Below are 17916 nucleotides of genomic sequence, written 5' to 3' on the forward strand. Positions count from 1 at the left end.
GGGATGCAATAGCAGTACAATAGCAATACATAGGCATAATATTAGCTTGAATCAGCAGACATACAATCACAAGTATTTCAGCCTATGCCAGACTCTGAACGAAAGGTGGAGGCTGGGGTGGAGGAGGCAGCAGCAGATCCGAGGCTTCGGATCAAAGACAAGCAGAGCTACCGATGTTTCTTTTTCACTTCGGCACATTTCCTGGGGCAATCTGCCCAGATCATGTCATGTCATGTCATGTCTTCTTCTTCTTTTAGTTTTTTACTCTAAAAGAAATGCCTGCAATGCAGTGCATTTGAAACTACATTGCAGTGCACATCATGGGGTGATCACTGCTTGCCTCCTGTGAATTGATTTATTTTCATTTATGTTCTGTTTATTTGGTTGCTGAGTGAGGTCAGCAGTCAAAGTGACATGAGTGAGATGAAAAAATGTTGTGCTGCTGTTTTTGCTTCTAACATTTGCTATATTGATTTTGGCAACACAAAATCTTTCTCAAATGTCATAAATACATCTACCTAACATCTGAAACAAGTATTGGTGACTTATTATACTCATATGCAAATTTAGATCATATAATGTAGCAAATTTGTTGAAGGAAACACTTCAATGTAAGTGAGTGTCAGTGATTGTAATTGTTTATAATGACGAGTAAACTTGGTGTCTATTTCATGGTTTCACATCAAAAGAAAATGTCCTTTTCACTCAACTGGAGCTCAGTTAGTCTGTTCTTGAGAGACTACTATGTCAGTGGTTCTCAAACCTTTTCATGTGATAATGATATTTATTTGGCCACGGACCCCCATTTCAAAATATCTAGTTCCAGGGACCCCCCAGAAGCAAAATTTGAGTTACAAACGTTCGCTTTGAAAATACATATATTCAAAGATGTGCACACATTTTCACGACTTTTTCAAAAATAGCAGATCTACAAGCTCGCAGCGCGGCACTCGGTGCCGCGCTGTGAGCTTGTATATCTGCTATTTTTCACTGGTTAAAGCAATCAATAATTTCTAGGCCTAAATGGGTTAAGACGCTGAAATGTGTTTTTTACGGTTCTGTTTGTGGCGTAGTGGTGTAATCACACGGTACAGCACAGGTACACGGTCTCTGTGACTCGCTACCAGATCTCTGTGTGAACCGTGGCTATCAGTGTTGCCGGATGTAGCCAGAGAAATAAGCAGCCGGGTCTACGAAAAAACAAGCCAGAAGAAGCGACTATATCAATTTAACAACCAAACCTATATACTGCTATACCAGTAAGACTCCCTAAATCGAGAGATAAGCGACCGTCAGGTTGCATACACCAACTTTAGAAGGCAATGGTAGCCAGAGATGGGCAGTATACTTTTTTGTATTTTGAAATACGTATTTCAAATACTTTTTTGTATTTCAAAATACAAAAAAAGCATTTCAAATTGTATTCTTACAAGCATGGCAGGAATACTGATGATATGACTTTAGAGATACTGTGTACCGCTTTGCATGATTTTAGGGCAAAATCGGTAGGAGCAGTGTCCAGAAAATGTGTCTTGTAAGCAGGCCTGGAATTTTGTCATTTTAGGGGCAAGGCCACTTGAACTTTGGTGTTTTCCATTTTTCGAGGGCACAAAGGCCAAATGCCAGGGCCGGAAGGCCATCAAATAAAACAATATTTTATTCCATTGAAAGAATGTGTTGAATTTAAGGGTTAGGGATGATAACCTAATCTGCAGTGAAATAGATAAATGATGGTAGTTACAATCTGATCCATGCTCAGACCTGCACCAATCAAAGTCACTGATTGGTTTGGACTCAGGGGAGATAATATTTTATATTCTCAACAAAGGACACTGGTGTCTACATGACAAGAAAGAGACACCGGTGTCTACTGTCTGACAAGAAAGAGACAGAGGAGAAAGTGGCCCAGTCAGCTGGGGCATTAAGGCCACTGTGGCCTCAGGTCATGCCATTTTTTGAGGGGCACAAAGCCAAACTGAGGGGCAATGGCGGCCATGGCCTTCATGGCCTCCATGAAATTCCTGCCATGCTTGTAAGAATCGGCCTCATGGTGGCGCTAGAAGAGGGCCATGTGTGAAATGAGGTTGTGGTTTGGCAGCCAAGGAGTGTGTGTGCAAAGTTTGGCATGGATGGGGGCAACGGTGGCAGAGATACAAGTAGGGGAAATCCACACATTTCCTCTCTAAATGACAATGACAAAAGCATTCCCTATTATGTTCACCCACGACATCATGCCGTCTCTCCGGCAGAAGTGCGTTATTGTGAGAGATGAGATGTCACACTGCGAGACACTGCACTGTCTGCAGCCAGGTGACAACCCGGCTCAATAGCCATCCTCGCTGAAGCAGCAGTCATTTTATGGTTGACTACAGGGGATGGGACGATGATCGTTATTATCGTTATTATCAACGATAATCCTATCGTGGAGATTTACATTTATCGTGAAATTATCCTCTGTCATGCACTGGGATCAATTCACCTTTAATTTGCCCAGCTGCATATTTGGTACCACTTAACCCTCTGTAATTGATTAAACTAGAGAAGATACAGGCCCCCAACAGATATGAAATGTTTAGCGATGGACATTTCTAAATGGATATCTGATTCATCTGGGCGTGGAGGGGAACGCGGAGGCAATGAACTTCTTCCCATCGCCGTAGGTGGTCTCATCCCAGGTGTAAGTCTGGATCATCAGCTCCTTCCCTCCCAGGCGCAGACGGCACTGTTTTCCAGGGCGGGTGATGTAGCAGAGACTGTAAAGGGCAAAGTCAAACTCGGGACTGCAGCCGATGATGGCAGTGCCCACCTGCTTGTAGTAACCATCCCACTTGAACTGCATGCCCAGAACATCAGGGTAGGATGACCAAGGTCCATCAAAGCTGTGGCTGTAGTAGTTAAGCAGGCCCTTTTTCTCCAGAAGATAGAACTGGATCCAGTTGTGGAAACCAGACACCTTTCCACGCTTAACCTCTCCTGCAAAGACGTGCTCGAAGCCACTGGAGTCCATTTTGCCATTGAAACGGGAGTAGAGACCAAACCACATCATCTTGAGGTCTTGGATGAACTCCTCCTCGGATGAATAGCGACCTTTAGAGTAGAGGAAAACAAATAGCTCCCTGCCCAGCTCGGTGTTGGACATGGTCTCCCTGACAAAGGCCTCCTGTTCGGCCAGCTGCTGCGGACTGAAGTCCTCCGTCTGTCCCGTCATTCTCTGGTAGTTGTCCAGCACGGCCAGGAGGGCAGCGAAGGTGGGCTTGGAGAACAGAGACTCTTGGTTCAGGTAGCGGAACAAGGGGCGAGGGGAAAGGTCCTTCTGGGAGCTGGTCTGGGAGTGGTGCACCAGGGCCTGAGGGTCAATGACCAGCTCCGAGATGGAGGCCTTGTTGGAGTCCAGAGCGTAAAGGACCTCAGAGAGAGCCTGGATCTCCAAGTCGGTGATCACACTGCCGCTACCACCACCACCACCACCACCACCACCACCACCGTCCCCACCAGAGAGGTCTGTGTAGTCATTGCAGCAGTTGTCGTGCTGGCCGCACTTGGAGTTGCAGTGGCACTTGTTCTGAGAGTTGTATTTCTCGCCACGCCAGCCCTTACAGGACGTTGAGCCTCCTTTGCAGAGGCTGTCATAGTCTGAGCAACAGACTCTAAAGCGCTCGCCCGATGGGTTACACTGGCGGGAGAATCTATTGTCCGTTCCGTATCCACAGCGCCCCTCGCAGGAATCCAGGGAGTTGCTGTATACCTGGCAGAACAGGGGCACAGAGAGGACAAGGAGGAAGAGGATCTTCATATCAACCTGAGAAGAATGCCTGCTCCCCAAAGTAAATATCTCCTTTATATGGTTTCACCTGGCCAATACGGTTGCAAGACTCACTCTACGCCAGCCCCTTACTGTTGTGAATTCACTTCAGTCCTAAAAAGTTTTCCTTTAATCAAGGGTTGTGAGTGATGATTCAGTTGAGATGCAAGCTCCAAAATGACTTTCTCCTCCAGTGTTCTTTTTGTTGCTGCGCCTTCACAATTTTACATCTACAGATTTACGGTTTGCTGCTCCAGTGAATTTACAATGGGTTTATATAGGACCCTCAAGTATATTGTGATGTCACAGCCCATGCCTCTGTTGATTATTTTGGCAGCCAATGATTGTGTGTGCAAAGTTTGGCATGGATCAGGGAAACGGTAGTGGAGATATGGGTAGGGGATAAGTGTGACGCAACTTAACGCGACGTGACGTGACGTGACGTGACAGACAGACAGACAGACAGACAGACAGACATACAGACATACAGACAGTGGAGGTTTTGATAGTAACAATAAATATATAATATACAGTATTTTCTAGAGGTGTGCATTGGCACTACCCTCACGATTCAATTCGATTATGATTCACCAGGTAACGATTCGATTCTATGATGCATTGTGATGCATTACACTTTTCTACTGTACAGGTATATTTCTGCGAGAGGGCGATACAGTCATTACATTACAGTCAATACAAGCAGTCAGATACACTGATAGGTCGTATTGCGTGGCGGGTATCGTTCGGTTTCGTTCCCGCCCTATGGGCACTACATAAACGTTGCTTCATAAGAAAGATCTATTGATAGTAAGTAAGAAACAAAAAAGTTCTCTGCGTGTCACTGGCACAATCTAATGTATTTAAAGTGGTGGTGCCATAGTTTTGTACTTTTTCTGTTTTTCATGTGTCTTGGAGGTTGAAAGTACATCATTGGACCCCCTGGTGTGGTTTTTATGAGCAATTATGTATTCTCTTGGTATTTGTTTGTTTTCTCTTGGAGGCTGCCACCTTGTGGTCAAAAGAGTCAGTTAAAAAACACAGATACTTTTACATCACAGAATCTCCTCACAGAAACTCCTCCCCTAATTACCATTCACCCAACACTGTGGGTTGTTGCTAACTTCAGCTGGGTCACCACCCACCATGACATCCATGCATACTTAATGAACTGGGGGTGTGGCCACATAAAAACCCAATTTTAACTCTTTTTGTATACTTCCTCCTAGTATAATCATAATACCTGATAATCATGTTTTAGAGGGGGAAAAATCATGGCACCATCTCTTTAAAGGGAATAACAAAAAAACAAAAATCTTGTGCTGCTGTTTTTGCTTCTAACATTTGCTTTTTGGCAACACAAAATCTTTCTCAAATGTCATAAATACATCTACCTAACATCTGAAACAAGTATTGGTGACTATGGTATTGGTATTATACTCTTATGCGAATTTAGATCATATAATGTAGCAAATTTGTTGAAGGAAACGCTTCAATGTAAGTGAGTGTCAGTGATTGTAATTGTTTTATAATAAACTTGGTGTCTATTTCATGGTTTCACATCAAGAGAAACTCAATGGAATACTTATCTTCATGATTGGGTGTGTCTGGACCTTTAATTTACATATGTGACTGTTGCTGGAGGAAAGGTCCTTATGTCACCGATTTTAGAAGCAAGAAAATAAGATTGATTTCGATTTTTCTTTGTTTATCTGCTATTCTTTTATATGAGATATGACAAAGTAGGACGTAGCAATATGCAATGTGGCCCTCTGGAGTGAAGGTGGAAATATAGTGGCCTTCTGGAGTGAAGGTGGAAATATAGTGGCCCTCTGGAGTGAAGGTGGAAATATAGTGGCCCTCTGGAGTGAAGGTGGAAATCGCCATCATCAAAGTTGCCCACCATCATGTGGTTCTCTCTCTCTCTCTCTCTCTCTCTCTGGGCCAGGTATCGTGCGGTGGTGCCCTACCCCCCTCAGAGCGAGGCGGAGATCGAGCTGCGCGAGGGCGACGTGGTGTTCGTGCACAAGAAGCGAGAGGACGGCTGGTACAAAGGAACGTTGCAGAGGACTGGACGCACAGGCCTCTTCCCCGGCAGCTTTGTAGAGAGCTTCTGACCTGGACCAACAACGCACACACACACACACACACACACACACACACACACACACACACACACACACACACACACACACACACACTCTCTCCCACTCACGGTCATACACACAATATATACTTGTGTGCACACCAGCGGTGGACAGTAACGAAGTACATTTTAGGGCATTAACGAAAAAGTCGACTCAGTCGACTTCATTACACAAGTCGACTCCCACCAGAGAAAGTCGAAAGTCAAAGTAAAAAGAAAAAACCTTTCTATTGTGAAATTAGCAGATCTACATGCTCACAACGCCTTGCAACGCCTAGTCTTTAAATGGCACTTTATAAATGTGCAGATACCCTCTATACACTTAAACTGTATGTTGGTTAGTTTACAGTTGAGTGAGAAAACAATGTTTCACATTAAGTTAATCATCTGGGGACCCCCCAAAATAATTGGGGGGGTCATGTGTGATGTGATGACGTCATCAAACGATAAAGTCGACTTCAACTCAGTCGAGTCGACTTGCAAAAATCACAAGTCGTTAATGCCCTAATACATTTGCTTGAGTACTGTACCTAATGTACCCAAGTAGCCATTTTTGTCGGAAGCTTGTGACTTTCACACAACATTTCAAAGACAAATATTGTACTTTTGACTCCAGGACATTTCTAGGAAGGCCTATTTCAGAAATATTAAAATAGCACAAGGCTTCAAAAAAGTTGAAGATGTTTTTTGTTGTTGTTATTTTGTAGTTATTTATTTCAATACAGCAATGCAATGATATATAAAAAAAGAAAATGTACTTTGTAATTTGTACTTTTGAATAATGTTTTTAAAGCAAGTACTACCGGTGCTTTTAACTCGTTCAAATTTGACTGAGCAACTTGCACTTGTAGAGTATCTACGTATCTGTCTATACTTTTGACTCAAGTACTGGGCTAGAATACTCATGTCTACCACTGGTGAGCCACACAGAACTCTTGCTATAGCACACGCAAACACGCGCACACACACACACACACACACACACACACACGCACGCACGCACGCACGCACGCACGCACGCACGCACGCACGCACGCACGCACACACCAGGGACATGCTGGGCCCCTGATTCAGCCCGGGAAAAAGAGTTGTAGAGACCCTCATTGCGCGCTATAGAGAGAGAGATCTCTCTCTATTGCGCTGCTGCTACTCAAAGATTTGGCATTTCAGATCATGACAAGTGACAAGCCAGTGGGCCAATTACATGAGTTATATTTCGTCGTTGTCGGGTGGAAACCTTGTATGTCCAAAACCGTTTGTTTTGTATTTATCATTTTAAAAATGATTTAAACTAGTGAAAACAGCCGATCTACAAGCACACAACGCCTCGCACCGCTGTAGATCTGCTGTTTTCACTACTTTTGTGCAACGGCCTTGTATGATGAAGCGGGGCTTTGCTTTGCGAAAAGATTTACAAATTTGAAACTTGGAGATACAAGGTTTCTGTCCGACAGTGACGATTTACTTTGTTGGCCGCCCAGCCCCCAAAATGGAACGAAGGCCGACATTTTATATATTTTTTTTCCTAATGGCCGGCCTGGACCGGCTGGGAATGAACCGGCCGTTCTGGAGTTGTCCCGCTTTTCCCAATGGCCAGCACGTCCCTGCACACACACACACACACACACACACACACACACACACACACACACACACACACACACACACACACACACACACACACACTAAACACGGAGCTAGACCCCGGTTCAACCAGCCCACCAGGAGCGGGCCAGCTTTTCCAGTCAGGCACTCCACAGGACCGCCGTGGAATGGGGGCCTTTCGTCCAAGTCATCGCAAACGACCTTTGAACCTTGACCTTATGGGTCACTGAAGAGCACAGACAGACAGAGTGGTCCTCCAACAAGTTCATGTCAAGGACCCCCCAAATTCACCCATTTGAATGTCAACATTTTCCAGAAGTGGCCAATCTACAAGCTCACAAGTCGTTGCGATGCGACACCTTATGAGCTTGTAGATCTGCATTTTTTTTAAATATAAGTATAAAACAAGGAGAAGTGGTTGAACTGATTTTGATGCTATATTAACACATTTCGCTTGGGGTCCACTGGAATCTCTTCAAGGACCCCCGGGGGTCCCTGAACCCCACTTTGAGAACCACTGCTCTACCCTTTCATAGCGCCATTAGGACACTCAAACTTTGAGCACATTTTGCTGAGTAAATTTAGACCAGTGGTTCTCAAACCTTTTCATTTCAAGTGAATTCAAAAGTGATTTTCTGAAGATTTTATTTTTAATTTTTTAAAGAAACTCTTAATTTGAAAGTGGCAATGTGATTGTTTCTCATTTTATCTGTTGGGTGGAAGGAAGCCTCGTTATGTCCAAAACTTTTAAGGGCTCTCCATACTTCGACCGAAACCGAAGATTTCGGTCAAGAGGTCCTTTTCGACCATAAAATTATATTCCTCGTGACTTCTGAAAAGCATTAGACCGAATGAGAGTTCGGAAATGTGCACGTCGGAAAACACAACTCACCGAACATTTCGGTCGAAGTATAGACAGGCCTTTACTTTTCAGGATAAAAATGAAAAGTAGCAGATCTACAAGCTCGAAATTCGATTTGAGCTTGTAGATCTACTTTTGATGCTTTTGTGTGACGCTGTGTAGTATGATCAAGTATAAGGCATTAAAAAAAATAAGATAAGCAGTTTCTGCCCGACAGCGATGATTTGCAGGTTGGGACCTGAAAGTTGACCATGAGACGTTCTGACCAGGTCTCATAGCTCCACCCACCAAGTCTCATAGCTCCACCCACCAGGTCTCAGAGCTCCACCCACCAGGTCTCATAGCTCCGCCCACCAGGTCTCAGAGCCCCGCCCACCAGGTCTCAGAGCTCCGCCCACCAGGTCTCAGAGCTCCGCCCACCTGGCAGAATCCTAGTACAGTGGTTTTCAACGGTGGTGTCAAAAGTACTTACATTTCTTACTTAAGTAAAAGTATCAATACTGCAATGTAGATGTACTCTGTTACAAGTAAACGTCCAGAATTCAAAATGTACTTGAGTAGAAGTACAAAATTATTGGTATCAACATGTACTTAGAGCAGTGGTCCTCAACCTTTTCAGGCTGTGACCCCCAAAATAATCATATTTTAACTGGGGACCCCCCACCCTGACGAGCATTAAGAGTTGAGGCATTACATTTTGTATAACTCGGTTATATTGTGAAAATAGCAGATCTACATGCTCACAACGCCTCGCAACGCGAGGCGTTGTGAGCATGTAGATCTGCTATTTTCACAATTTCTGCGTCTAATATATGCCAATTTGGCCAATGTTTAATTGTCATTTTAGAAGTATTAAAAAGTCCTTAAATTGTCACTTTAGAAATGTGCAGATACCCTCTATACACTTAAACTTTATGTTGGTTTGTTTACTGTTGAGTGAGAAAACAGTGTTTCACATTAAGTTAATCATCTGGGGACCCCCCCAAAATAATTTGGGGACCCCCCTGGGGGTCCCGACCCCCAGGTTGAGAACAACTGACTTAGAGTACCAAAAGTAAAAGTGCTCATCATGCAGTAAATCCCATTTCAAAGATTCAAATGCATACAAATAATTTGAAAATAGCTGATGTATTGTAATAATAATAAAAATCTACAAAGTAACTTGTAACTTAAGTTTTCAAATAAATGTAGTGTAGTAAAAGTATAGTATTTGGATCCGAGATGTAGTGGAGTTGAAGTAAAAGCAGTGGAAATTGGAATGACTGAAGTAAAGTACAAATAATTCAAAAGTGTACTTAAGTAAATGTACTTAGTTACTTTACACCTCTGCCTTTTCAGATCATTATTACTTGGGCCAGCAGAGCGTGGCAACGCCATCATTAACAGCCAATGAGGGACCAGCATTCCAGGTGATGCCAGTGGTGAGCGCATCACCTCATGGCGCGCTCTGCTAGCGCACAAGTAGCTACTTGTACACAAGATGCAAGTTGGCACCTCGGCAGTTCTAGTTTATTCTGTGTTTGAGCCACAGAGATTTAGCCTCTCAGACCTAACCTGACTCCGCCAGATGGTGGCAGTAGTGCGTATACTGCATATACCGCACAACTTTTACCATCTGGGCTTGCTCGGGCAAACCCGATGTAAGGGGCGGCCATTTTTTCTTTCTTTAGCAGGTGATTGGATGGGGCCGCCTGTCTATCACTGGGAGTCTGAGAGTGCCATCTCCACCCACTCATTAGCCTGTCTGCATGACGTTACACCCAGAATCCGCCTCCTGGGTTTCCACGTGGTCTGCAGTCAGACTATTGGCTCAGAGCCGCTGAGAGCCTGCCCGTAGCTGCCGCTGATTGGTCCGGCCCGGGACTTTACGAATGATATCAACTCTCCCTGAGCAGGTTCAGATGGTAAAGTAGGACGGTACGCACTGCTGCGTACCGGTCAGGTTATCTCAGACGCAAAACTTAGAAGATTTCGCTGTCGTTCAATGAGATTTCGTCCACAATTCCATGCTGTATTGATACCATAGAGATAACATAGAGATAACACCATAGAGATAACATAGAGATAACATAGAGATAACAACATAGAGATAACATAGAGATAACACCATAGAGATAACACCATAGAGATAACACAGAGATAACACCTTAGAGATAACATAGAGATAACACCATAGAGATAACATAGAGATAACACCATAGAGATAACACCATAGAGATAACACAGAGATAACACCATAGAGATAACATAGAGATAACATAGAGATAACACCATAGAGATAACATAGAGATAACATAGAGATAACACCATAGAGATAACACAGAGATAACACCATAGAGATAACATAGAGATAACACAGAGATAACACCTTAGAGATAACATAGAGATAACACCATAGAGATAACATAGAGATAACACCATAGAGATAACACCATAGAGATAACACCATAGAGATAACACAGAGATAACACCTTAGAGATAACATAGAGATAACACCATAGAGATAACATAGAGATAACACCATAGAGATAACACCATAGAGATAACACAGAGATAACACCATAGAGATAACATAGAGATAACATAGAGATAACACCATAGAGATAACATAGAGATAACATAGAGATAACACCATAGAGATAACACAGAGATAACACCATAGAGATAACATAGAGATAACACAGAGATAACACCTTAGAGATAACATAGAGATAACACCATAGAGATAACATAGAGATAACACCATAGAGATAACACCATAGAGATAACACCATAGAGATAACACAGAGATAACACCTTAGAGATAACATAGAGATAACACCATAGAGATAACATAGAGATAACACCATAGAGATAACACCATAGAGATAACACAGAGATAACACCATAGAGATAACATAGAGATAACACCATAGAGATAACATAGAGATAACATAGAGATAACACCATAGAGATAACACAGAGATAACACCATAGAGATAACATAGAGATAACACAGAGATAACACCTTAGAGATAACATAGAGATAACACCATAGAGATAACACAGAGATAACACCATAGAGATAACATAGAGATAACACAGAGATAACACCTTAGAGATAACATAGAGATAACACCATAGAGATAACATAGAGATAACACCATAGAGATAACACCATAGAGATAACACAGAGATAACACCATAGAGATAACATAGAGATAACATAGAGATAACACCATAGAGATAACACAGAGATAACACCTTAGAGATAACATAGAGATAACACCATAGAGATAACACAGAGATAACACCTTAGAGATAACATAGAGATAACACCATAGAGATAACATAGAGATAACACCTTAGAGATAACATAGAGATAACATGGAGATAACACCATAGAGATAACAGAGATAACGCCATAGAGATAACATAGAGATAACATAGAGATAACACCATAGAGATAACATAGAGATAACACAGAGATAACGCCATAGAGATAACATAGAGATAACGCCATAGAGATAACATAGAGATAACACCATAGAGATAACATAGAGATAACACCATAGAGATAACATAGAGATAACACCATAGAGATAACATAGAGATAACATAGAGATAACATGAGATAACACAATAGAGATAACATAGAGATAATACCATAGAGATAACATAGAGATATCACCATAGAGATAACATAGAGATAACATAGAGATAACACCATACAGATAACATAGAGATAACATAGAGATAACACCATAGAGATAACGTAGAGATAACAGAGATAACATAGAGAGAACACCATAGAGATAACATAGAGATAACATAGAGATGACACCTTAGAGATAACATAGAGATAACATAGAGATAACACCTTAGAGATAACATAGAGATAACACCATAGATATAACATAGAGATAATACCATAGAGATAACACCATAGAGATAACGTAGAGATAACATAGAGATAACATAGAGATAACACCATAGAGATAACATAGAGATAACACCTTAGAGATAACATAGAGATAACATAGAGATAACACCATAGATATAACATAGAGATAATACCATAGAGATAACATAGAGATAACACCTTAGAGATAACATAGAGATAACATAGAGATAACACCTTAGAGATAACATAGAGATAACATAGAGATAACATAGAGATAACATAGAGATAACACCATAGATATAACATAGAGATAATACCATAGAGATAACACCATAGAGATAACGTAGAGATAACATAGAGATAACATAGAGATAACACCATAGAGATAACATAGAGATAACACCTTAGAGATAACATAGAGATAACATAGAGATAACACCTTAGAGATAACATAGAGATAACATAGAGATAACACCATAGAGATAACATGGAGATAGCATAGAGATAACACCATAGAGATAACATAGATATAACATAGAGATAACATAGAGATAACACCATAGAGATAACATAGAGATAATACCATAGAGATAACACCATAGAGATAACATAGAGATAATACCATAAATTAGAGATCACTGGTGGTCCTCGTTCCACTGGTGGTCCCCGGACCACTGATTGAAAACCACTGTCCTAGACCACAGACTGACCATGTTTTAACCCGTGTTGAGAGGGCAGAAATCTCGAAATCAATTGGAGGAAAAAAGAAAATAATAACTTATGGACTCTGTCGGGCAGAAACCTCTTATCTCCATAATTTAACCTTTTGTGTTGTTTCGTAATTTAACGCTCTACTTGATCATACCACAGCGTCACATAGAAGCATCTTAACTAGCAGATCCACATACGTGTAGATGTTGCTACATTTGAAAAGTAACACGTTTTGGACATATGAAGTTTCCACCCAACAGCGACGATATTAACACTTCAATATGAAAACTTTAATTATGAAACAAGCCAGACAGTAAACTTCATTTTATTGAAGCACTATTCAAACGTTTAAAAAAAATGGCGATCCACGTACCGTACATTTCCGGGCCAAAGAGACATCCCCACCATGCTCTACGGAGAATAGCTTCCATGGATGAGAACTGGCGTGTTTTGGTGGAGTGACTTCACGTTGAAGATGAAACATTCAGAACAACAGTTGAGAAGCAATGCTCTCTGGGAAATAACTTTGGAGTTGTGGGACGAGGGCCTGAGGGACACAGCTGCCATCCTTTGATGGCCTAAAGCAGGGTTCTTCAAAGTGGGTGACGGGGCACCCTGGGGTGCCGTGACGGCAGTCCAGGGGTGCCGCGAGATCATTTGATAATATTTGGAATTTATTTGGCCACTTGGACACAAAAATATTTAGTATCATTTTAAACTTGAAGTACAAAGTTATTTTCAGTCAGTTCTAACCAGAATGGCTGTTATCTCAATGTTTTCTTCGCAACATAATCACTAAAATATCGTCACTGTCGGGCAGAAGTTTCAAATGTGTACGTCTTTTGGTAAAGCAAAGCCTTGCATCATACAAGTCTAGTCTGTTGCACAAAACCAGTGAAAACAGCCGATCTACAAGCACACAACGCCTCGCGATGCGAGGCGTTGTGTGCTTGTAGATCTGCTGTTTTCACTAGTTTAGTACATTGTATAGATGTTAAATACAAAACAAACGGTTTTGGACATACAAGGTTTCCACCCGACAACGACGATATGCTATAAATATAAGGTGCTGGGAGTGAAAATTATAATGTTGGGGTGCCTCGGATTAAACACAATTTTTATGGGGTGCCCTGAGACACAAAGGTTTGGGAACCCCTGGCCTAAAGGCCGATCCGCGCTGCGCCGCGCGCCGGAAAACAGCCGACAGTTGTCTGTTTTCCAACACGCAGCACTGGTCCACCGCCGAGGCCCACTCCCTTCGGTCCCCCACCGAGGCCCACTCCCTCCGGTCTCCTCAACCTTTTGAGGGGTATTTTTGTACTGCTTCAGTGTGCGTCCGATCTGCTTTTTTTTGTGAATTTCTATATGTTACTGAATGTGGGTCGAGGTACGTCTAGCGCAGAGCCAGCCATGGCTATCTCTGTCTCTGTCTCTGTTTCTGCCCTGCTGGGGATAAAAACACAGCAAAACGTATATTGTGTGTGTGTGTGTGTGTGTGTGTGTGTGTGTGTGTGTGTGTGTGTGTGTGTGCGTGTGCGTGTGCGTGTGCGTGTGTGTGTTTAGCCAGGGGGTGCACGTTGACTTATTGGGCAAAAAGCTTTTCTAAAGCAGCCAGTCTTTAAAGAGGTGAACATATTTTTTTTCCCAATGTATTGTGTGCGTGCGTGCGTGCGTGCGTGCGTGCGTGCGTGCGTGCGTGCGTGTGTTGTAATAACAGCCATCTGACACAGTGATAGGCTGTTAGTTTACCCACCATGCACCACTGCATCACCTGTTGTAAAAGCACAGACCAGAACAAAGCACAAACAACTCCTATTGGCCAAGAGCAGCCAGGTGAAGCTCCTCCCCCTTTGGTTAAGCGCACGCACAAAACCTCAGGAGCTTTCCAACTGAAAACACATGAAACAGAGCTTTAACCCATTCAGAACGGGTACACATTATTGTGTGTCATTATTTTATGCTTTAACCATTGAAAAATAGCAGATATACAAGCTTGTAGATCTGCTTTGAAAATCTGAATTTTGACCCGATTCTATAAGTGTCTTTTGAATCCTTCTAAGATTAAAAAAAAAAAAAAAAAAAAAACTGTTTCTATGTCAGCAATCTGGCCAGCCATCGTCAAAGAAAAGGTCCTTTTCACTGGAGCTCAGTTAGTCTGTTCTTGAGAGACTACTATGCCAGTGGTTCTCAAACCTTTTCATGTGAAGGACCCCCAAAATTTGAGTTACAAACGTTCGCTTTGAAAAATACATACATTCAAAGATTTGCACACATTTTCATGACTTTTCCAAAATAATAGCGTGGCACAGAGTGCCGCGCTGTGAGCTTGTATATCTGTTATTTTTCACTGGTTAAAGCATTCAATAATTCTATGTTCCTCACTCACCAAACCGGGGAGGTCAAGCACAAGGGGAGAGCTAGTATGTTCTGGTCCCCCAGGGGAGGGGAGATTGATTTTACAGCTTCACCCATCAGATGGCTGCTCAGATGGCCACGGGTTAAGTGTGCTGCTCAGTGACCCTTAAAGGTATATTGTGAATAAAAATAAAAATATAATTGGTACATTTTCCATTCATTCTCCTCACTAGAATGTGTGCTGACCATATAAGGACTTCCACCGTGCCCCGTTTTGCGAGCATAGCTAGATTCGGTTTTCAGAGGTGGCCAGCCATTCCTCGACCAATCAGGGTAGAGTATGGCCGTAGTTATGTTATGATGTTTAGCTATGATGGTCAAAATAAAAGTTTTGAGAACCACAGTCGCGCTGAATTAAGAATGTCTGCTAAATGCCTAGATTGTAAACTACTGAACTCATAAAATGCCATACAGTCTGGTAGTAAATCAGTATCATACATATCCTGAAGCTGGAGACGTAGGCCTACCGTTATTCAGTGATTGGGTCTAATGATCGAAACGAGAACATTATAATGGTGTAAAATATCTATAAAAAACTAAACATTTCCACGCTGTAAGGCCAGTGAGGGACACTTTCATTATCACTGAATTAGAGTTCTCAACGGGCCTGAAAATGAAGGCCCGGCCCTAACTGGGCCCTAACTGGGCCCTAACTGGGCAGGCCCGAGGCCCTACCCGGCCCTACTAGTCAGCATAAATTTTAGGCCCTACCCGGCCCGAAAACGTCAGGTCAGGTCGGGTATGGTCGGGTCTATCATATAGTAATAGTAATAAAATAATAAAAACTAATATTTTCTTTTTTCATTGAGCCCGAGGCCCTACCCGGCCCGACTAATTAGCATACATTTTAGGCCCTACCCTGCCCTAAATGTTGGTTGGGTTCGGGTATGGTCGGGTTCGGACAGAATTTGAGAACTCTACACTGAATACACCCGTGGCCGAGGTTCCAACCAGCAGGGGGCTCTCTAACTATTTCAGTTACGGCTGCCCCAACAAAGAGACCGTTGATCGCACAGTATTTACATGGCGGCCAATTTCACTTACCGCCCCCTGTGACATAAGAGCACAATGACTACCGTGAACATAAATGGCACAGAAGGCAAGACGGCAAGGAAAAAGCGGCGGCGACACACTAGTTAACAAGGTGCAACTTGTGCCTGACAACAGGGAAATACAATCCAGTCCAGAAAATGATTCTCCTTGACAGGCCTTTCTCTCGCTGGCTCCCCGCGTAGCGCCTTATCCTAGCCAGGTTTTAGCAGGCAAAACTGTGAAGGACGGTAAACAAACTTTGCGAAATGGAAAACGCACTGTGAAATGTCTGGGTGTCAATTTTACCTCGGAGAGACTGCACGGACGGAACCAAAATTTGGACCTTACGGAGGTTCATTTGGTTCGGTTTGTGCACTCTCAGAGTAAGATTAACGGGTGCATCCCGCCACTCCGACATGTCTCCATTCCGACACTAACCCTATCTCTAACCCTAACCCTAAACCTAACCCCTATGGGAGTGTCGCCACTCCGACAATTAGAAGTCAATTTCGGAGTGGCGACATGTCGGAATGGAGAGCGACTCCGAAGATTAACACAGAGGGCTTTTACTGTGCGCGTCAGCAGAGAAACGCATGCATAAGCGTGCATGCGCGTGCGCACACACACACACACACACACACACACACACACACACACACACACACACAGACACACTCGCAGACGGGCGTGTCTGGAGCAACAGATGAAACTAAAACTATTCCTTGACTTCTAAGATTGATTTAAGATTTCCCATGAGGCCCTGCTGGGCCACGGCTGTTAGCAAGAGTGTTAAGAGATTTTTCTTCGATAGGAAATAAGTGTTACTGAACAGTCACTTGATGATTACCACCAGAGGTTCTTTTTACAATAACATATGGCTTTCATCCCCTTTAAGTTACAGAGGCCCTGATTTACACAAATATACACCAGGGGTTTTCAAAGTGCAGGGTGATGGGGCACCCTGGGGTGCCGTGACAGCAATCCAGGGGTGCCGCGAGATCATTTGGAATTTATTTGGACACTTGAAAACAATATTATTTAGTATCATTTTAAACTTGAAGTACAAAGTTATTTTCAGTCAGTTCTAACCAAAATGGCTGTTATCAAAACGTTTTCCTCGCAAACATAATCACTAAAATATCGTCACTGTCAGGCAGAAAACTCGTATCTCCTCATGTCTTTTTGCCCTGCTTCATCATACAAGACCGTCGCACAAGGCTAGTGAAAACAGCCGATCTACAAGCACACTGTGTGCTTGTAGATCTGCTGTTTTCACTAGTTTAGTACATTTTATAGATGATAAATACAAAACAAACGGTTTTGGACATACAAGGTTTGCTGGGAGTGAAAATTATAATGTAGGGGTGCCTCGGATTAAAACAATATTTATGGGGTGCCCTGAGACGTTTGGGAACCCCTGATATACACACTGCTGGCCCACATACTCCACATAACAAATGACA

At 42.6% G+C, this 17916-nt stretch overlaps 2 protein-coding genes across 2 annotated transcripts in view; one reads left to right on the forward strand and one right to left on the reverse strand.

Annotated features, from left to right (window-relative positions):
• Positions 1 to 5916, forward strand: part of LOC308308133 (E3 ubiquitin-protein ligase SH3RF3-like) — a gene marked incomplete at both ends in the record, with an annotated part of 206526 nt that extends 200610 nt beyond the window's left edge. The window contains 4 exons of the mRNA XM_080753500.1: positions 2250 to 2310; positions 3156 to 3499; positions 3711 to 3739; positions 5748 to 5916. Of these exons, the coding sequence (XP_080609626.1) occupies positions 2250 to 2310; positions 3156 to 3499; positions 3711 to 3739; positions 5748 to 5916 (603 nt within the window). The remainder of the gene's footprint in view (positions 1 to 2249; positions 2311 to 3155; positions 3500 to 3710; positions 3740 to 5747) is intronic.
• LOC308307980 (uridylate-specific endoribonuclease-like) lies at positions 2606 to 3793 on the reverse strand (the record flags this gene model as incomplete). The annotated part of the gene is made up of 1 exon (XM_080753325.1): positions 2606 to 3793. The coding sequence occupies one exon, from the start codon at positions 3791 to 3793 to the stop codon at positions 2606 to 2608; it is 1188 nt and encodes a 395-aa protein (XP_080609451.1).
• Positions 5917 to 17916: the final 12000 nt, after the last annotated feature.

Source organism: Nannobrachium achirus, assembly GCF_963921795.1.
Source record: "Nannobrachium achirus genome assembly, chromosome: 22".
Taxonomy (NCBI): Eukaryota; Metazoa; Chordata; class Actinopteri; order Myctophiformes; family Myctophidae; genus Nannobrachium; species Nannobrachium achirus.